The sequence below is a fragment of the Ctenocephalides felis genome, unplaced genomic scaffold (assembly GCF_003426905.1).
Source record: "Ctenocephalides felis isolate EL2017-DRISC unplaced genomic scaffold, ASM342690v1 CF-g0.4_SCAFFOLD_02526, whole genome shotgun sequence".
In the NCBI taxonomy this organism is placed as follows: Eukaryota; Metazoa; Arthropoda; class Insecta; order Siphonaptera; family Pulicidae; genus Ctenocephalides; species Ctenocephalides felis.
In genome coordinates, this window is record NW_020538680.1 from 17,190 (window position 1) to 37,943 (window position 20,754).

A 20,754-nucleotide genomic window follows, 5' to 3' on the forward strand; every position below is an offset into this window, starting at 1 on the left:
TTTTTTCGTATCTTTTACTGTTTAGCTAGTAGAGAGCAATCTGTGTGATTGATCACTTATTGAAATGCAAATTACATTTAGATTGCAGCAATTATTGACAATATTTCTATATTTTCATAAAGAAACCATATAAATTATAATACATTGTTAAAATTTCGTATGGTTCTCCAGTCATTCAATTCTAATAACAATCACCATTTAGGCTAAAATCTTGCATGTTTTCTGACCCTCGAACAAACGGTTATTCACGGTCAGCGTGTTTAGATATAGCAGCAGAGCCGCATATTCAGTTCAGCAAGCATTCAAGAATAAAAGAATAAAATAATATTTATTAAATATCAACTAATATATAATCTTTTCTCGGCAATGAATATAAGATATTATTATTTTATTCTATACAATTGAATTAAAAAAAAAAAAACATAAATATTATATTTTATTATTAATGACTAAATTATTTATACATTCGATTTATTTTAATAAAATATAATATGATAGAAATATTATGATTTTACAGAATAAACAGTTTGTGAATTTTTTGACTCAAGTTATTTCAAGAAACAACAGTACAATTGTTTACTGTTTTGTATTTTATCGTTCTTTTGAAAACTACGAATGAAATAATTAATTATAACGATAATATTATTTTATTAGATACTATGCAAAAAGAGAATAGAGCACACTTCTTGAACTTGAATGCACGACGCGACATAATGTTTTACACAAATGATTTCTAACCGAATTTTATGCGTTGGTGTATTGATAGTGTATTACATCGTAAATATAATTAATTATTTCATACAAATAATATTTTATTTTAATAAAATATTATATTCGTTATTTAATCAAATCGTTTATATTAGCTATTGTTCAGTATAGATTCATAGAGTACTCAAATGAATGTTCAATGACAGTTTATGAACAATTATGATACTATTTATGAATAAAAATTTACAAAAACTGTTTCTAGGATATATAAGTATAATTACATCGCATCAAAATATAACATATCTCAATGCTCATAAAAATGCGATAACGATTTTGTTGAAAACGCACTATTGAGTGCAGAAGTTATTTGAATATAATTAGCGATATTTTAGAAAAACTAACCGTTGAAATAAATCATGCTTTTGATGATATGTTGGGGATGAATTTGGCTATCATGTAAATCCATTGTTTTATGCGAATTATTTAGAATAAAAGCGCTGGATTTAATTTTTTACAAATAATTTACATTTTTGTAAAATTTTCAAATATTATTGTTTTCTCCTCGGTCCTACACTTTTCGAATATAGTTTTTGGCCACGCCCCTAACATATTTAACCAATCACGTGTTAGATTTACATTTTAACCTACGATTTTTTACTATAATGTCAGATAACGCTTTATCTACGTCGCCGGCGGCAACCGCTGCGCCAGCGACAGCATCGCCGAAAAAGGGCAAGACTGCGGCTGTTAAAAAACCGCGAGTGAAGCCGTCCCATCCTCCTACATCTGAAATGGTAAACAACGCTATTAAAAGTCTGAAAGAACGCGGCGGATCGTCGCTGCAGGCGATTAAGAAATATATGTCGGCCAATTATAAAATCGACGCCGAGAAAATGTCAACGTTCATTAAAAAGTATTTAAAGTCAGCTGTTCAAGCGGGCACACTGATTCAAACAAAAGGCAAAGGTGCTTCGGGTTCGTTCAAACTTGCCGCGAACGCTAAACAGAGCGGCGGCGAAAGCGGTGTTTCGGCTGGAAAAGCCAGGACCGCTAAGACGCCAGCGGCAAAAGCAAAATCGAAGACAGCAAAGTCGAAGGGCGCCGCCAAACCTGCTTCGTCCCCTAAAAAGAAGTCTGCATCCGCAGCGGGCACATTAAAAAAGTCGTCGGCGAAACCTAAGACGACAGTCGATAAGAAGAAGACCATTCAGGGTAAGTCGACGAAAGCCTCATCGGCCAAGGCAACGAGCAAAACGAAGAAAACCGTCAAGACCGCAGCCGCAAAGAAACCTAAATCGCCAAAGAAGACATCAAAAGTAGCCAAACCTTTGAAAAAAGCGTCACCGAAAAAGAAGTGAAAACATTTCATTATCTTTTTACACAACAGCAAACGAAAATGTTTGCACAAAGTCCTTTTCAGGACTAACAATAAATTTTTATCAAAGAACATTATTATTTTACTTATATATATCTTATCATCTTATATTATAGCCTTTTCGTGGACTTCGGAAAAAATTTTAATAAAATATTTGTAACAGGAGCGCAGCAACGCTCGCTGTGTTCCTCGCCGCCGTGTTGTGTCATTGACGAAATTTAAAAGTCAAAGTCTTTTCAATTTTCAATTTCGTCTTTGGTAGGGAGTTGTTCAATATCAATCGCTGAATTTTATTTATTTATTTATTATTTTTTTTTAAATAATTTTATATGAATAAATTATCTTAATCAAATGAAATATAATCAATAATTTATTAATAAAAGTTTTATATATCACTTTAAATAAATCAACTATACATAGAACGGCAACTCTCATAATAATTAAATTCATAATTTTTTCTAATTTTTTTTTATATAAATAATAAGTAAATGGAAATTAATTAATGAAATAAAATATAATCATTAATAATTTATGAAGTTTCAATCTTTTTTTCATATCGTATTCGAAAAAGAAAATTTATATAACTTTAAATAACTATATATGAAATTAAAAAATATACAATAAAAAAAAAATATTTATATATATAAATATATATAATATAATATATATAATATAAATTTCTATCATCAGAACGGCAACTCGCCCATATTAATTAAATTTAGAATTTTTTAAAGAAGCTTTCAGAAATTCATGACGAATTTTACAAATTCAACTATAATATTTTTTAAACTTAACACAACAACACACTATTCAACAAGTCAAATCATGTGTGTTGTCAATAATTTCAATTAAAAAAAAAATCAATAAAAATTTCTTACGTATCGATGGAATAATTCTGCAAAATAAAATAATTTGAAAAATAATAAAAGTTCTTTTAATTGATCATTTTGGTGGTCCTGAAAAGGACCGATTTGTTTTATAGGACGACAGGCGTCTAAGCGCGTTCTCCTCGAATACGCCGAGCTAGTTGAATATCCTTGGGCATGATGGTTACGCGCTTGGCGTGGATCGCGCACAAGTTTGTATCTTCGAACAGGCCAACCAAATAGGCCTCGCTAGCTTCCTGCAATGCCATGACGGCGGAGCTCTGAAAACGCAGATCGGTCTTGAAGTCCTGAGCGATCTCGCGCACTAGACGTTGGAACGGCAACTTTCGTATGAGAAGCTCGGTGCTCTTCTGGTAACGACGGATCTCACGCAGAGCTACGGTGCCAGGCCGATAACGATGCGGCTTCTTCACACCGCCGGTCGCCGGCGCGCTCTTGCGAGCCGCTTTCGTTGCAAGCTGCTTACGGGGCGCCTTGCCACCGGTGGACTTGCGAGCTGTCTGCTTCGTACGGGCCATTATAACTCCTAGATTTCGTTTCGAGAACCTTCTCGTTTGACGATCGTTTTGATACTGACGCGTCCGGCTCGAATATTATGATCAAAATACATTACGAATGTCCGATGCTGTGCTCGGCTGTCATTGGTCGGCGCCGAATGCTCGCATAGCTATGATGGGCGTGGCCTAGCGAGCTCAAACTTTTCAATAATTTCGCTCGTCGGAATTCAGTCGTTATTCAGACTTCGAGCTGTTAACATCAATTTGTAAATTTATCCCGACTGCGATATATTGAAAAATGACCGGCCGTGGCAAAGGTGGTAAGGGACTCGGAAAGGGTGGCGCTAAGCGACACAGGAAAGTTCTTCGCGATAATATCCAAGGTATTACAAAGCCGGCTATACGTCGTCTTGCTCGCCGTGGCGGCGTCAAGCGTATCTCGGGTCTAATCTACGAAGAGACCCGCGGTGTTCTGAAAGTGTTTCTCGAGAACGTTATCCGCGATGCAGTCACATACACCGAGCACGCCAAGAGGAAGACCGTAACCGCTATGGATGTCGTATATGCGCTCAAACGTCAGGGTCGTACACTGTACGGTTTCGGCGGTTAAATTGATCAACGGACGCAGTCATTTCTTATAAATACAAAACAAAAAAGAGCCCTTTTAAGGGCTGTCAAATATAATTAAAAGAACAAGTAATATATTTTACAATTTACGTACAGGCTTTATTTGATTTTATATGAAATTTGTTTATTTTCTTGCAGAATAACTTGCTTTGGTAATATTATTGATAATATTATCAAATTGGAAAGCCCTTCGAATATGTTTTAAAGAAAGTATTAATTAATATATATTTTACTATTTTTTCGTATTGACTTTTTATATGCAATTGATTTCTTTTCTTACATGGGGGGGGCTTCAATTAATAGAAAATAGAGTATACTTTTAGTATTAGTATACTTTACAGTTAAGGGCTTCGAAAAGGGCTCTGAATTGAAGGAGCTCAATTAAATGAATGAATTTATTAAATTTTGCATATTATTTAAATTTATATAATATGTAATAATATATTTTATATATTTAAATAATAAAATTTTTAAAATATTTACGACAATAATTTTATTTTTACGAAAATATTTAAATTGCGATTTTTTTTAATATAAATATATTTTATAATAAATTAAAATAAACTTAAACTTATTAACTAAATTTGAAAAACTAAAGTTTTAAATTGAATTGAATATTCAATCATTAATTTTTATCATATTGAAAATATATAGAAATTGAACATTATTTATAATATAAATTAATAATAACGATCTCTAATAGAAATCTGATCAAAATTTATTGAAAATCCTAATAAAATATCATTAGTGTCAGGTTATTTTATTTTATCTATAAAACCAATGTAAAAATTATAAAGTTCTTTTGTAAAATATTTGTGGGCCCTGAGAAGGGCCTTTGTTATTGTCGACAGAACATATAAGTGGCATCACAAAATCTTCATCATTTTATTTCGAGCTGGTGTACTTGGTTACGGCCTTAGTACCTTCGCTGACGGCGTGTTTGGCCAACTCGCCTGGTAGCAATAGCCGGACTGCTGTCTGAATTTCCCGACTAGTGATTGTAGAGCGTTTGTTGTAGTGAGCCAAACGCGATGCCTCGGCCGCTATACGCTCGAAGATATCATTCACAAAGCTGTTCATGATGCTCATCGCCTTGCTCGAAATGCCCGTGTCAGGATGGACTTGTTTCAAGACTTTGTAAATATAAATGGCATAGCTCTCCTTGCGCTTACGTTTCTTCTTCTTGTCGCCCTTTGAAATATTTTTCTGGGCTTTGCCTGCTTTCTTAGCCGCTTTACCGCTGGTTTTCGGTGGCATGTCTGATGTTTACTAGTACACTGACTGATACGAAATGAGTCGTGCCGACGCTCCGTTTTCGTACTGCTTCAACGTTTTGACTGAAGCCGTAACAACGTACGTAGGCAAGGGAGGGGCGTGTCTACAAAAAAATGGGCGTGTGCTTGCAACGCTCAGAAATCTATACGGGCCCGTTCGAGAACTTTGATATCATTCTCAGTTTGAACACGAACCTGTAAACATGTCTGGTCGAGGCAAAGGCGGTAAAGTCAAGGGAAAGGCTAAGTCACGGTCTAACCGTGCCGGTCTTCAGTTTCCAGTCGGTCGTATTCATCGTTTGCTACGCAAAGGCAACTATGCCGAGCGTGTCGGCGCTGGTGCACCCGTCTACCTCGCTGCAGTCATGGAATATCTGGCCGCCGAAGTTCTCGAGTTAGCCGGCAATGCGGCTCGCGACAACAAGAAGACCAGAATAATTCCGCGTCATTTGCAACTGGCCATCCGCAATGACGAGGAACTCAACAAACTGTTATCGGGTGTTACGATTGCTCAGGGCGGTGTATTGCCGAACATACAAGCTGTGCTTTTGCCAAAGAAGACAGAAAAGAAAGCTTAAATTTCTTTTATTGTCGCAAATTGACATAAAACCGTCCTTCTCAGGACGAACAACTTTATTCAAAAAATGAACATATATTATTTTACTATTTATTTATTATTTTACTATTTTATTTATAATACTATTTAATTTACTATTCAATACTCATTTTAATTTATTTTAATTTTTTTATCATAACATTCGGTATATAATTTAATTGATTTTAGATATTTTTATTTAAATAAATATATAACAACAAAGAATATTTAAGGTTATAAATGTACGAAATAATAACTTTATTTATTAGTTACGTTGTTATAAATCATTTAAAATGAATATAAAAAAAATCTATATAAGTATATTAATTTTTGTAGTGATTTCAACATCAAATAAATAATTCTTGTTTTATTATCGAATATTAGCACATTTATATGTTATTATGTTATCAATTATTATTGAATTTCACTAATATCGATTATAGAATTTGTATATTTAAAAAAAAAAATTGTAGGGTTTGTTAATGATTTGATTTTTATAACATTCGCAATTCAGGCTAAAATCTCGCATGTTTTCTGACCCTCGAGCAAACGGTTATTCACGGTCGTCGTGTTTAGGAACTGCCGCTGTATAGTGGCCTAAATGTTTCAGCAAGCATTTACGCTAGATATCAATGTCAATACCATAATACCTTATAGCAATTTGTTAGTCTCGACGAGAAGAATAAAATAATAATTATTCATAAAGAAAATAATAATGTTATAGTGAATTTTGACGCGTGTTTTTAAAAAGGGGCGTGGCTTAGTGATCGTGGAAAGTTTTACTAATAATTATCGTACAAAATTTATTAATAATCATAAATAAATGTACAAAATAATAACTTTATTTATTAGTTACGTTGTTATAAAACATTTAAAATAAATATAAAAAAAAATCTATATAAGTATATTAATTTTTGTAGTGATTTTAAAACCAAATAAATAATTCTTGTTTTATTATCAAATATTAACACATTTATATGTTATTATGTTATCAATTATTATTGAATTTCACTAATATCGATTATAGAATTTGTATATTTAAAAAAAAAAATTGTAGGGTTTGTTAATGATTTGATTTTTATAACATTCGCAATTCAGGCTAAAATCTCGCATGTTTTCTGACCCTCGAACGAGCGGTTATTCACGGTCGTCGTGTTTAGGAACTTACGCTGTATAGTGGCCTAAATGTTTCAACAAACATTTACGCTAGATATCAATGTCAATATCATAATACCTTATAGCATTTTGTTAGTCTCGACAAGGAGAATAAAATAATGATTATGCATAAACAAAATAATAATATTATAGTTAATTTTGACGCGTGTTTTTAAAAAAGGGCGTGGCTTAGTGATCGTGGAAAGATTTACTAATAATTATCGTACAAAATTTATTAATAATCATAAATAAATGAATTGTTATAAAATTATAATAGTATTATTATAAAGTTATAATGAATTATTATGAAATTTTACTATTGTCGAATATAAATTTTGTATATTTAGGTATTATTTACATATTTCCTTAAAATTTAAGAAAAATTAGATAATCTCGAAAAAATTATATGAACACACATAACGATTTATATATCATTTTATTCGTGATTTTATTCTGCATCTTTCGTACGAACAAAGTTTTTTCGTATCTTTTACTGTTTAGCTAGTAGAGAGCAATCTGTGTGATTGATCACTTATTGAAATGCAAATTACATTTAGATTGCAGCAATTATTGACAATATTTCTATATTTTCATAAAGAAACCATATAAATTATAATACATTGTTAAAATTTCGTATGGTTCTCCAGTCATTCAATTCTAATAACAATCACCATTTAGGCTAAAATCTTGCATGTTTTCTGACCCTCGAACAAACGGTTATTCACGGTCAGCGTGTTTAGATATAGCAGCAGAGCCGCATATTCAGTTCAGCAAGCATTCAAGAATAAAAGAATAAAATAATATTTATTAAATATCAACTAATATATAATCTTTTCTCGGCAATGAATATAAGATATTATTATTTTATTCTATACAATTGAATTAAAAAAAAAAAAAAAAATATATATTTTATTATTAATGACTAAATTATTTATACATTCGATTTATTTTAATAAAATATAATATGATAGAAATATTATGATTTTACAGAATAAACAGTTTGTGAATTTTTTGACTCAAGTTATTTCAAGAAACAACAGTACAATTGTTTACTGTTTTGTATTTTATCGTTCTTTTGAAAACTACGAATGAAATAATTAATTATAACGATAATATTATTTTATTAGATACTATGCAAAAAGAGAATAGAGCACACTTCTTGAACTTGAATGCACGACGCGACATAATGTTTTACACAAATGATTTCTAACCGAATTTTATGCGTTGGTGTATTGATAGTGTATTACATCGTAAATATAATTAATTATTTCATACAAATAATATTTTATTTTAATAAAATATTATATTCGTTATTTAATCAAATCGTTTATATTAGCTATTGTTCAGTATAGATTCATAGAGTACTCAAATGAATGTTCAATGACAGTTTATGAACAATTATGATACTATTTATGAATAAAAATTTACAAAAACTGTTTCTAGGATATATAAGTATAATTACATCGCATCAAAATATAACATATCTCAATGCTCATAAAAATGCGATAACGATTTTGTTGAAAACGCACTATTGAGTGCAGAAGTTATTTGAATATAATTAGCGATATTTTAGAAAAACTAACCGTTGAAATAAATCAAATATAATAAATTTTTTACAAATAATTTACATTTTTGTAAAATTTTCAAATATTATTGTTTTCTCCTCGGTCCTACACTTTTCGAATATAGTTTTTGGCCACGCCCCTAACATATTTAACCAATCACGTGTTAGATTTACATTTTAACCTACGATTTTTTACTATAATGTCAGATAACGCTTTATCTACGTCGCCGGCGGCAACCGCTGCGCCAGCGACAGCATCGCCGAAAAAGGGCAAGACTGCGGCTGTTAAAAAACCGCGAGTGAAGCCGTCCCATCCTCCTACATCTGAAATGGTAAACAACGCTATTAAAAGTCTGAAAGAACGCGGCGGATCGTCGCTGCAGGCGATTAAGAAATATATGTCGGCCAATTATAAAATCGACGCCGAGAAAATGTCAACGTTCATTAAAAAGTATTTAAAGTCAGCTGTTCAAGCGGGCACACTGATTCAAACAAAAGGCAAAGGTGCTTCGGGTTCGTTCAAACTTGCCGCGAACGCTAAACAGAGCGGCGGCGAAAGCGGTGTTTCGGCTGGAAAAGCCAGGACCGCTAAGACGCCAGCGGCAAAAGCAAAATCGAAGACAGCAAAGTCGAAGGGCGCCGCCAAACCTGCTTCGTCCCCTAAAAAGAAGTCTGCATCCGCAGCGGGCACATTAAAAAAGTCGTCGGCGAAACCTAAGACGACAGTCGATAAGAAGAAGACCATTCAGGGTAAGTCGACGAAAGCCTCATCGGCCAAGGCAACGAGCAAAACGAAGAAAACCGTCAAGACCGCAGCCGCAAAGAAACCTAAATCGCCAAAGAAGACATCAAAAGTAGCCAAACCTTTGAAAAAAGCGTCACCGAAAAAGAAGTGAAAACATTTCATTATCTTTTTACACAACAGCAAACGAAAATGTTTGCACAAAGTCCTTTTCAGGACTAACAATAAATTTTTATCAAAGAACATTATTATTTTACTTATATATATCTTATCATCTTATATTATAGCCTTTTCGTGGACTTCGGAAAAAATTTTAATAAAATATTTGTAACAGGAGCGCAGCAACGCTCGCTGTGTTCCTCGCCGCCGTGTTGTGTCATTGACGAAATTTAAAAGTCAAAGTCTTTTCAATTTTCAATTTCGTCTTTGGTAGGGAGTTGTTCAATATCAATCGCTGAATTTTATTTATTTATTTATTATTTTTTTTTAAATAATTTTATATGAATAAATTATCTTAATCAAATGAAATATAATCAATAATTTATTAATAAAAGTTTATATATCACTTTAAATAAATCAACTATACATAGAACGGCAACTCTCATAATAATTAAATTCATAATTTTTTCTAATTTTTTTTTATATAAATAATAAGTAAATGGAAATTAATTAATGAAATAAAATATAATCATTAATAATTTATGAAGTTTCAATCTTTTTTTCATATCGTATTCGAAAAAGAAAATTTATATAACTTTAAATAACTATATATGAAATTAAAAAATATACAATAAAAAAAAATATTTATATATATAAATATATATAATATAATATATATAATATAAATTTCTATCATCAGAACGGCAACTCGCCCATATTAATTAAATTTAGAATTTTTTAAAGAAGCTTTCAGAAATTCATGACGAATTTTACAAATTCAACTATAATATTTTTTAAACTTAACACAACAACACACTATTCAACAAGTCAAATCATGTGTGTTGTCAATAATTTCAATTAAAAAAAAAATCAATAAAAATTTCTAACGTATCGATGGAATAATTCTGCAAAATAAAATAATTTGAAAAATAATAAAAGTTCTTTTAATTGATCATTTTGGTGGTCCTGAAAAGGACCGATTTGTTTTATAGGACGACAGGCGTCTAAGCGCGTTCTCCTCGAATACGCCGAGCTAGTTGAATATCCTTGGGCATGATGGTTACGCGCTTGGCGTGGATCGCGCACAAGTTTGTATCTTCGAACAGGCCAACCAAATAGGCCTCGCTAGCTTCCTGCAATGCCATGACGGCGGAGCTCTGAAAACGCAGATCGGTCTTGAAGTCCTGAGCGATCTCGCGCACTAGACGTTGGAACGGCAACTTTCGTATGAGAAGCTCGGTGCTCTTCTGGTAACGACGGATCTCACGCAGAGCTACGGTGCCAGGCCGATAACGATGCGGCTTCTTCACACCGCCGGTCGCCGGCGCGCTCTTGCGAGCCGCTTTCGTTGCAAGCTGCTTACGGGGCGCCTTGCCACCGGTGGACTTGCGAGCTGTCTGCTTCGTACGGGCCATTATAACTCCTAGATTTCGTTTCGAGAACCTTCTCGTTTGACGATCGTTTTGATACTGACGCGTCCGGCTCGAATATTATGATCAAAATACATTACGAATGTCCGATGCTGTGCTCGGCTGTCATTGGTCGGCGCCGAATGCTCGCATAGCTATGATGGGCGTGGCCTAGCGAGCTCAAACTTTTCAATAATTTCGCTCGTCGGAATTCAGTCGTTATTCAGACTTCGAGCTGTTAACATCAATTTGTAAATTTATCCCGACTGCGATATATTGAAAAATGACCGGCCGTGGCAAAGGTGGTAAGGGACTCGGAAAGGGTGGCGCTAAGCGACACAGGAAAGTTCTTCGCGATAATATCCAAGGTATTACAAAGCCGGCTATACGTCGTCTTGCTCGCCGTGGCGGCGTCAAGCGTATCTCGGGTCTAATCTACGAAGAGACCCGCGGTGTTCTGAAAGTGTTTCTCGAGAACGTTATCCGCGATGCAGTCACATACACCGAGCACGCCAAGAGGAAGACCGTAACCGCTATGGATGTCGTATATGCGCTCAAACGTCAGGGTCGTACACTGTACGGTTTCGGCGGTTAAATTGATCAACGGACGCAGTCATTTCTTATAAATACAAAACAAAAAAGAGCCCTTTTAAGGGCTGTCAAATATAATTAAAAGAACAAGTAATATATTTTACAATTTACGTACAGGCTTTATTTGATTTTATATGAAATTTGTTTATTTTCTTGCAGAATAACTTGCTTTGGTAATATTATTGATAATATTATCAAATTGGAAAGCCCTTCGAATATGTTTTAAAGAAAGTATTAATTAATATATATTTTACTATTTTTTCGTATTGACTTTTTATATGCAATTGATTTCTTTTCTTACATGGGGGGGCTTCAATTAATAGAAAATAGAGTATACTTTTAGTATTAGTATACTTTACAGTTAAGGGCTTCGAAAAGGGCTCTGAATTGAAGGAGCTCAATTAAATGAATGAATTTATTAAATTTTGCATATTATTTAAATTTATATAATATGTAATAATATATTTATATATTTAAATAATAAAATTTTTAAAATATTTACGACAATAATTTTATTTTTACGAAAATATTTAAATTGCGATTTTTTTTAATATAAATATATTTTATAATAAATTAAAATAAACTTAAACTTATTAACTAAATTTGAAAAACTAAAGTTTTAAATTGAATTGAATATTCAATCATTAATTTTTATCATATTGAAAATATATAGAAATTGAACATTATTTATAATATAAATTAATAATAACGATCTCTAATAGAAATCTGATCAAAATTTATTGAAAATCCTAATAAAATATCATTAGTGTCAGGTTATTTTATTTTATCTATAAAACCAATGTAAAAATTATAAAGTTCTTTTGTAAAATATTTGTGGGCCCTGAGAAGGGCCTTTGTTATTGTCGACAGAACATATAAGTGGCATCACAAAATCTTCATCATTTTATTTCGAGCTGGTGTACTTGGTTACGGCCTTAGTACCTTCGCTGACGGCGTGTTTGGCCAACTCGCCTGGTAGCAATAGCCGGACTGCTGTCTGAATTTCCCGACTAGTGATTGTAGAGCGTTTGTTGTAGTGAGCCAAACGCGATGCCTCGGCCGCTATACGCTCGAAGATATCATTCACAAAGCTGTTCATGATGCTCATCGCCTTGCTCGAAATGCCCGTGTCAGGATGGACTTGTTTCAAGACTTTGTAAATATAAATGGCATAGCTCTCCTTGCGCTTACGTTTCTTCTTCTTGTCGCCCTTTGAAATATTTTTCTGGGCTTTGCCTGCTTTCTTAGCCGCTTTACCGCTGGTTTTCGGTGGCATGTCTGATGTTTACTAGTACACTGACTGATACGAAATGAGTCGTGCCGACGCTCCGTTTTCGTACTGCTTCAACGTTTTGACTGAAGCCGTAACAACGTACGTAGGCAAGGGAGGGGCGTGTCTACAAAAAATGGGCGTGTGCTTGCAACGCTCAGAAATCTATACGGGCCCGTTCGAGAACTTTGATATCATTCTCAGTTTGAACACGAACCTGTAAACATGTCTGGTCGAGGCAAAGGCGGTAAAGTCAAGGGAAAGGCTAAGTCACGGTCTAACCGTGCCGGTCTTCAGTTTCCAGTCGGTCGTATTCATCGTTTGCTACGCAAAGGCAACTATGCCGAGCGTGTCGGCGCTGGTGCACCCGTCTACCTCGCTGCAGTCATGGAATATCTGGCCGCCGAAGTTCTCGAGTTAGCCGGCAATGCGGCTCGCGACAACAAGAAGACCAGAATAATTCCGCGTCATTTGCAACTGGCCATCCGCAATGACGAGGAACTCAACAAACTGTTATCGGGTGTTACGATTGCTCAGGGCGGTGTATTGCCGAACATACAAGCTGTGCTTTTGCCAAAGAAGACAGAAAAGAAAGCTTAAATTTCTTTTATTGTCGCAAATTGACATAAAACCGTCCTTCTCAGGACGAACAACTTTATTCAAAAAATGAACATATATTATTTTACTATTTATTTATTATTTTACTATTTTATTTATAATACTATTTAATTTACTATTCAATACTCATTTTAATTTATTTTAATTTTTTTATCATAACATTCGGTATATAATTCAATTGATTTTAGATATTTTTATTTAAATAAATATAAATAACAACATTTGTTTGAATGAATCAAAGAATATTTAAGGTTATAAATGTACGAAATAATAACTTTATTTATTAGTTACGTTGTTATAAATCATTTAAAATGAATATAAAAAAAATCTATATAAGTATATTAATTTTTGTAGTGATTTCAACATCAAATAAATAATTCTTGTTTTATTATCGAATATTAGCACATTTATATGTTATTATGTTATCAATTATTATTGAATTTCACTAATATCGATTATAGAATTTGTATATTTAAAAAAAAAATTGTAGGGTTTGTTAATGATTTGATTTTTATAACATTCGCAATTCAGGCTAAAATCTCGCATGTTTTCTGACCCTCGAGCAAACGGTTATTCACGGTCGTCGTGTTTAGGAACTGCCGCTGTATAGTGGCCTAAATGTTTCAGCAAGCATTTACGCTAGATATCAATGTCAATACCATAATACCTTATAGCAATTTGTTAGTCTCGACGAGAAGAATAAAATAATAATTATTCATAAAGAAAATAATAATGTTATAGTGAATTTTGACGCGTGTTTTTAAAAAGGGGCGTGGCTTAGTGATCGTGGAAAGTTTTACTAATAATTATCGTACAAAATTTATTAATAATCATAAATAAATGTACAAAATAATAACTTTATTTATTAGTTACGTTGTTATAAAACATTTAAAATAAATAAAAAAAAAATCTATATAAGTATATTAATTTTTGTAGTGATTTTAAAACCAAATAAATAATTCTTGTTTTATTATCAAATATTAACACATTTATATGTTATTATGTTATCAATTATTATTGAATTTCACTAATATCGATTATAGAATTTGTATATTTAAAAAAAAAAATTGTAGGGTTTGTTAATGATTTGATTTTTATAACATTCGCAATTCAGGCTAAAATCTCGCATGTTTTCTGACCCTCGAACGAGCGGTTATTCACGGTCGTCGTGTTTAGGAACTTACGCTGTATAGTGGCCTAAATGTTTCAACAAACATTTACGCTAGATATCAATGTCAATATCATAATACCTTATAGCATTTTGTTAGTCTCGACAAGGAGAATAAAATAATGATTATGCATAAACAAAATAATAATATTAGTTAATTTTGACGCGTGTTTTTAAAAAAGGGCGTGGCTTAGTGATCGTGGAAAGATTTACTAATAATTATCGTACAAAATTTATTAATAATCATAAATAAATGAATTGTTATAAAATTATAATAGTATTATTATAAAGTTATAATGAATTATTATGAAATTTTACTATTGTCGAATATAAATTTTGTATATTTAGGTATTATTTACATATTTCCTTAAAATTTAAGAAAAATTAGATAATCTCGAAAAAATTATATGAACACACATAACGATTTATATATCATTTTATTCGTGATTTTATTCTGCATCTTTCGTACGAACAAAGTTTTTTCGTATCTTTTACTGTTTAGCTAGTAGAGAGCAATCTGTGTGATTGATCACTTATTGAAATGCAAATTACATTTAGATTGCAGCAATTATTGACAATATTTCTATATTTTCATAAAGAAACCATATAAATTATAATACATTGTTAAAATTTCGTATGGTTCTCCAGTCATTCAATTCTAATAACAATCACCATTTAGGCTAAAATCTTGCATGTTTTCTGACCCTCGAACAAACGGTTATTCACGGTCAGCGTGTTTAGATATAGCAGCAGAGCCGCATATTCAGTTCAGCAAGCATTCAAGAATAAAAGAATAAAATAATATTTATTAAATATCAACTAATATATAATCTTTTCTCGGCAATGAATATAAGATATTATTATTTTATTCTATACAATTGAATTAAAAAAAAAAAAACATAAATATTATATTTTATTATTAATGACTAAATTATTTATACATTCGATTTATTTTAATAAAATATAATATGATAGAAATATTATGATTTTACAGAATAAACAGTTTGTGAATTTTTTGACTCAAGTTATTTCAAGAAACAACAGTACAATTGTTTACTGTTTTGTATTTTATCGTTCTTTTGAAAACTACGAATGAAATAATTAATTATAACGATAATATTATTTTATTAGATACTATGCAAAAAGAGAATAGAGCACACTTCTTGAACTTGAATGCACGACGCGACATAATGTTTTACACAAATGATTTCTAACCGAATTTTATGCGTTGGTGTATTGATAGTGTATTACATCGTAAATATAATTAATTATTTCATACAAATAATATTTTATTTTAATAAAATATTATATTCGTTATTTAATCAAATCGTTTATATTAGCTATTGTTCAGTATAGATTCATAGAGTACTCAAATGAATGTTCAATGACAGTTTATGAACAATTATGATACTATTTATGAATAAAAATTTACAAAAACTGTTTCTAGGATATATAAGTATAATTACATCGCATCAAAATATAACATATCTCAATGCTCATAAAAATGCGATAACGATTTTGTTGAAAACGCACTATTGAGTGCAGAAGTTATTTGAATATAATTAGCGATATTTTAGAAAAACTAACCGTTGAAATAAATCATGCTTTTGATGATATGTTGGGGATGAATTTGGCTATCATGTAAATCCATTGTTTTATGCGAATTATTTAGAATAAAAGCGCTGGATTTAATTTTTTACAAATAATTTACATTTTTGTAAAATTTTCAAATATTATTGTTTTCTCCTCGGTCCTACACTTTTCGAATATAGTTTTTGGCCACGCCCCTAACATATTTAACCAATCACGTGTTAGATTTACATTTTAACCTACGATTTTTTACTATAATGTCAGATAACGCTTTATCTACGTCGCCGGCGGCAACCGCTGCGCCAGCGACAGCATCGCCGAAAAAGGGCAAGACTGCGGCTGTTAAAAAACCGCGAGTGAAGCCGTCCCATCCTCCTACATCTGAAATGGTAAACAACGCTATTAAAAGTCTGAAAGAACGCGGCGGATCGTCGCTGCAGGCGATTAAGAAATATATGTCGGCCAATTATAAAATCGACGCCGAGAAAATGTCAACGTTCATTAAAAAGTATTTAAAGTCAGCTGTTCAAGCGGGCACACTGATTCAAACAAAAGGCAAAGGTGCTTCGGGTTCGTTCAAACTTGCCGCGAACGCTAAACAGAGCGGCGGCGAAAGCGGTGTTTCGGCTGGAAAAGCCAGGACCGCTAAGACGCCAGCGGCAAAAGCAAAATCGAAGACAGCAAAGTCGAAGGGCGCCGCCAAACCTGCTTCGTCCCCTAAAAAGAAGTCTGCATCCGCAGCGGGCACATTAAAAAAGTCGTCGGCGAAACCTAAGACGACAGTCGATAAGAAGAAGACCATTCAGGGTAAGTCGACGAAAGCCTCATCGGCCAAGGCAACGAGCAAAACGAAGAAAACCGTCAAGACCGCAGCCGCAAAGAAACCTAAATCGCCAAAGAAGACATCAAAAGTAGCCAAACCTTTGAAAAAAGCGTCACCGAAAAAGAAGTGAAAACATTTCATTATCTTTTTACACAACAGCAAACGAAAATGTTTGCACAAAGTCCTTTTCAGGACTAACAATAAATTTTTATCAAAGAACATTATTATTTTACTTATATATATCTTATCATCTTATATTATAGCCTTTTCGTGGACTTCGGAAAAATTTTTAATAAAATATTTGTAACAGGAGCGCAGCAACGCTCGCTGTGTTCCTCGCCGCCGTGTTGTGTCATTGACGAAATTTAAAAGTCAAAGTCTTTTCAATTTTCAATTTCGTCTTTGGTAGGGAGTTGTTCAATATCAATCGCTGAATTTTATTTATTTATTTATTATTTTTTTTTAAATAATTTTATATGAATAAATTATCTTAATCAAATGAAATATAATCAATAATTTATTAATAAAAGTTTTATATATCACTTTAAATAAATCAACTATACATAGAACGGCAACTCTCATAATAATTAAATTCATAATTTTTTCTAATTTTTTTTATATAAATAATAAGTAAATGGAAATTAATTAATGAAATAAAATATAATCATTAATAATTTATGAAGTTTCAATCTTTTTTCATATCGTATTCGAAAAAGAAAATTTATATAACTTTAAATAACTATATATGAAATTAAAAAATATACAATAAAAAAAAAAATTTTATATATATAAATATATATAATATAATATATATAATATAAATTTCTATCATCAGAACGGCAACTCGCCCATATTAATTAAATTTAGAATTTTTTAAAGAAGCTTTCAGAAATTCATGACGAATTTTACAAATTCAACTATAATATTTTTTAAACTTAACACAACAACACACTATTCAACAAGTCAAATCATGTGTGTTGTCAATAATTTCAATTAAAAAAAAAATCAATAAAAATTCTAACGTATCGATGGAATAATTCTGCAAAATAAAATAATTTGAAAAATAATAAAAGTTCTTTTAATTGATCATTTTGGTGGTCCTGAAAAGGACCGATTTGTTTTATAGGACGACAGGCGTCTAAGCGCGTTCTCCTCGAATACGCCGAGCTAGTTGAATATCCTTGGGCATGATGGTTACGCGCTTGGCGTGGATCGCGCACAAGTTTGTATCTTCGAACAGGCCAACCAAATAGGCCTCGCTAGCTTCCTGCAATGCCATGACGGCGGAGCTCTGAAAACGCAGATCGGTCTTGAAGTCCTGAGCGATCTCGCGCACTAGACGTTGGAACGGCAACTTTCGTATGAGAAGCTCGGTGCTCTTCTGGTAACGACGGATCTCACGCAGAGCTACGGTGCCAGGCCGATAACGATGCGGCTTCTTCACACCGCCGGTCGCCGGCGCGCTCTTGCGAGCCGCTTTCGTTGCAAGCTGCTTACGGGGCGCCTTGCCACCGGTGGACTTGCGAGCTGTCTGCTTCGTACGGGCCATTATAACTCCTAGATTTCGTTTCGAGAACCTTCTCGTTTGACGATCGTTTTGATACTGACGCGTCCGGCTCGAATATTATGATCAAAATACATTACGAATGTCCGATGCTGTGCTCGGCTGTCATTGGTCGGCGCCGAATGCTCGCATAGCTATGATGGGCGTGGCCTAGCGAGCTCAAACTTTTCAATAATTTCGCTCGTCGGAATTCAGTCGTTATTCAGACTTCGAGCTGTTAACATCAATTTGTAAATTTATCCCGACTGCGATATATTGAAAAATGACCGGCCGTGGCAAAGGTGGTAAGGGACTCGGAGGGTGGCGCTAAGCGACACAGGAAAGTTCTTCGCGATAATATCCAAGGTATTACAAAGCCGGCTATACGTCGTCTTGCTCGCCGTGGCGGCGTCAAGCGTATCTCGGGTCTAATCTACGAAGAGACCCGCGGTGTTCTGAAAGTGTTTCTCGAGAACGTTATCCGCGATGCAGTCACATACACCGAGCACGCCAAGAGGAAGACCGTAACCGCTATGGATGTCGTATATGCTCAAACGTCAGGGTCGTACACTGTACGGTTTCGGCGGTTAAATTGATCAACGGACGCAGTCATTTCTTATAAATACAAAACAAAAAAGAGCCCTTTTAAGGGCTGTCAAATATAATTAAAAGAACAAGTAATATATTTTACAATTTACGTACAGGCTTTATTTGATTTTATATGAAATTTGTTTATTTTCTTGCAGAATAACTTGCTTTGGTAATATTATTGATAATATTATCAAATTGGAAAGCCCTTCGAATATGTTTTAAAGAAAGTATTAATTAATATATATTTTACTATTTTCGTATTGACTTTTTATATGCAATTGATTTCTTTCTTACATGGGGGGGGGCTTCAATTAATAGAAAATAGAGTATACTTTTAGTATTAGTATACTTTACAGTTAAAGGGCTTCGAAAAGGGCTCTGAATTGAGGAGCTCAATTAAATGAATGAATTTATTAAATTTTGCATATTATTTAAATTATATAATATGTAATAATATATTTTATATATTAAATAATAAAATTTTTAAAATATTTACGGCAATAATTTTATTTTTACGAAAATATTTAAATTGCGATTTTTTTTAATATAAATATATTTTATAATAAATTAAAATAAACTTAAACTTATTAACTAAATTTGAAAACTAAAGTTTTAAATTGAATTGAATATTCAATCATTAATTTTTATCATATTGAAAATATATAGAAATTGAACATTATTTATAATATAAATTAATAATAACGATCTCTAATAGAAATCTGATCAAAATTTATTGAAAATCCTAATAAAATATCATTAGTGTCAGGTTATTTTATTTTATCTATAAAACCAATGTAAAAATTATAAAGTTCTTTTGTAAAATATTTGTGGGCCCTGAGAAGGGCCTTTGTTATTGTCGACAGAACATATAAGTGGCATCACAAAATCTTCATCATTTTATTTCGAGCTGGTGTACTTGGTTACGGCCTTAGTACCTTCGCTGACGGCGTGTTTGGCCAACTCGCCTGGTAGCAATAGCCGGACTGCTGTCTGAATTCCCGACTAGTGATTGTAGAGCGTTTGTTGTAGTGAGCCCAAACGCGATGCCTCGGCCGCTATACGCTCGAAGATATCATTCACAAAGCTGTTCATGATGCTCATCGCCTTGCTCGAAATGCCCGTGTCAGGATGGACTTGTTTCAAGACTTTGTAAATATAAATGGCATAGCTCTCCTTGCGCTTACGTTTCTTCTTCTTGTCGCCCTTTGAAATATTTTTGGGCTTTGCCTGCTTTCTTAGCCGCTTTAACCGCTTGGTTTTCGGTGGCATGTCTGATGTTTACTAGTACACTGACTGATACGAAATGAGTCGTGCCGACGCTCGTTTTTCGTACTGCTTCAACGTTTTGACTGAAGCCGTAACAACGTACGTAGGCAAGGGAGGGGCGTGTCTCCCAAAAATGGGCGTGTGCTTGCAACGCTCAGAAATCTATACGGGCCCGTTCGAGAACTTTGATATCATTCTCAGTTTGAACACGAACCTGTAAACATGTCTGGTCGAGGCAAAGGCGGTAAAGTCAAGGGAAAGGCTAAGTCCGGTCTAACCGTGCCGGTCTTCAGTTTCCGTCG

General features: G+C 33.0%; 10 protein-coding genes and 1 pseudogene across 10 annotated transcripts; 6 read left to right on the forward strand and 5 right to left on the reverse strand.

The window, feature by feature from the left end:
- The first annotated feature begins 1,334 nt into the window (after positions 1-1,334).
- LOC113381026 (histone H1-like) lies at positions 1,335-2,094 on the forward strand. Its single transcript, XM_026620025.1, has one exon. It carries the CDS (start codon positions 1,371-1,373, stop codon positions 2,064-2,066), a length of 696 nt encoding a protein of 231 aa, XP_026475810.1. The 5' UTR covers positions 1,335-1,370; the 3' UTR covers positions 2,067-2,094.
- A 983-nt stretch (positions 2,095-3,077) lies between these two features.
- LOC113381019 (histone H3) lies at positions 3,078-3,488 on the reverse strand. The gene has a single exon (XM_026620017.1). The coding sequence runs from the start codon at positions 3,486-3,488 to the stop codon at positions 3,078-3,080; it is 411 nt and encodes a 136-aa protein (XP_026475802.1).
- A 1,413-nt stretch (positions 3,489-4,901) lies between these two features.
- LOC113381025 (histone H2B-like) lies at positions 4,902-5,399 on the reverse strand. The gene has a single exon (XM_026620024.1). The coding sequence runs from the start codon at positions 5,349-5,351 to the stop codon at positions 4,980-4,982; it is 372 nt and encodes a 123-aa protein (XP_026475809.1). The 5' UTR covers positions 5,352-5,399; the 3' UTR covers positions 4,902-4,979.
- Positions 5,400-5,538: 139 nt separating this feature from the next.
- On the forward strand, positions 5,539-5,961 carry LOC113381024 (histone H2A). Its single transcript, XM_026620023.1, has one exon. It carries the CDS (start codon positions 5,572-5,574, stop codon positions 5,944-5,946), a length of 375 nt encoding a protein of 124 aa, XP_026475808.1. The 5' UTR covers positions 5,539-5,571; the 3' UTR covers positions 5,947-5,961.
- Positions 5,962-8,846: 2,885 nt separating this feature from the next.
- LOC113381023 (histone H1-like) lies at positions 8,847-9,606 on the forward strand. Its single transcript, XM_026620022.1, has one exon. The coding sequence runs from the start codon at positions 8,883-8,885 to the stop codon at positions 9,576-9,578; it is 696 nt and encodes a 231-aa protein (XP_026475807.1). The 5' UTR covers positions 8,847-8,882; the 3' UTR covers positions 9,579-9,606.
- Positions 9,607-12,487: 2,881 nt separating this feature from the next.
- On the reverse strand, positions 12,488-12,859 carry LOC113381020 (histone H2B-like). The gene has a single exon (XM_026620019.1). The coding sequence runs from the start codon at positions 12,857-12,859 to the stop codon at positions 12,488-12,490; it is 372 nt and encodes a 123-aa protein (XP_026475804.1).
- A 160-nt stretch (positions 12,860-13,019) lies between these two features.
- LOC113381008 (histone H2A) lies at positions 13,020-13,495 on the forward strand. The gene has a single exon (XM_026620010.1). The coding sequence runs from the start codon at positions 13,079-13,081 to the stop codon at positions 13,451-13,453; it is 375 nt and encodes a 124-aa protein (XP_026475795.1). The 5' UTR covers positions 13,020-13,078; the 3' UTR covers positions 13,454-13,495.
- Positions 13,496-16,450: 2,955 nt separating this feature from the next.
- LOC113381007 (histone H1-like) lies at positions 16,451-17,210 on the forward strand. The gene has a single exon (XM_026620008.1). It carries the CDS (start codon positions 16,487-16,489, stop codon positions 17,180-17,182), a length of 696 nt encoding a protein of 231 aa, XP_026475793.1. The 5' UTR covers positions 16,451-16,486; the 3' UTR covers positions 17,183-17,210.
- Positions 17,211-18,190: 980 nt separating this feature from the next.
- LOC113381021 (histone H3) lies at positions 18,191-18,601 on the reverse strand. The gene has a single exon (XM_026620020.1). The coding sequence runs from the start codon at positions 18,599-18,601 to the stop codon at positions 18,191-18,193; it is 411 nt and encodes a 136-aa protein (XP_026475805.1).
- A 167-nt stretch (positions 18,602-18,768) lies between these two features.
- On the forward strand, positions 18,769-19,225 carry LOC113381011 (annotated as a pseudogene).
- A 963-nt stretch (positions 19,226-20,188) lies between these two features.
- LOC113381022 (histone H2B-like) lies at positions 20,189-20,455 on the reverse strand. Its single transcript, XM_026620021.1, has one exon. The coding sequence runs from the start codon at positions 20,453-20,455 to the stop codon at positions 20,189-20,191; it is 267 nt and encodes an 88-aa protein (XP_026475806.1).
- Positions 20,456-20,754: the final 299 nt, after the last annotated feature.

Bases quoted from the DNA above. Each gene is read 5' to 3' on its own strand.
- LOC113381026 (XM_026620025.1), top strand. From the start codon at position 1,371: ATGTCAGATAACGCTTTATCTACGTCGCCGGCGGCAACCGCTGCGCCA.
- LOC113381019 (XM_026620017.1), bottom strand. From the start codon at position 3,488: ATGGCCCGTACGAAGCAGACAGCTCGCAAGTCCACCGGTGGCAAGGCG.
- LOC113381025 (XM_026620024.1), bottom strand. From the start codon at position 5,351: ATGCCACCGAAAACCAGCGGTAAAGCGGCTAAGAAAGCAGGCAAAGCC.
- LOC113381024 (XM_026620023.1), top strand. From the start codon at position 5,572: ATGTCTGGTCGAGGCAAAGGCGGTAAAGTCAAGGGAAAGGCTAAGTCA.
- LOC113381023 (XM_026620022.1), top strand. From the start codon at position 8,883: ATGTCAGATAACGCTTTATCTACGTCGCCGGCGGCAACCGCTGCGCCA.
- LOC113381020 (XM_026620019.1), bottom strand. From the start codon at position 12,859: ATGCCACCGAAAACCAGCGGTAAAGCGGCTAAGAAAGCAGGCAAAGCC.
- LOC113381008 (XM_026620010.1), top strand. From the start codon at position 13,079: ATGTCTGGTCGAGGCAAAGGCGGTAAAGTCAAGGGAAAGGCTAAGTCA.
- LOC113381007 (XM_026620008.1), top strand. From the start codon at position 16,487: ATGTCAGATAACGCTTTATCTACGTCGCCGGCGGCAACCGCTGCGCCA.
- LOC113381021 (XM_026620020.1), bottom strand. From the start codon at position 18,601: ATGGCCCGTACGAAGCAGACAGCTCGCAAGTCCACCGGTGGCAAGGCG.
- LOC113381022 (XM_026620021.1), bottom strand. From the start codon at position 20,455: ATGCCACCGAAAACCAAGCGGTTAAAGCGGCTAAGAAAGCAGGCAAAG.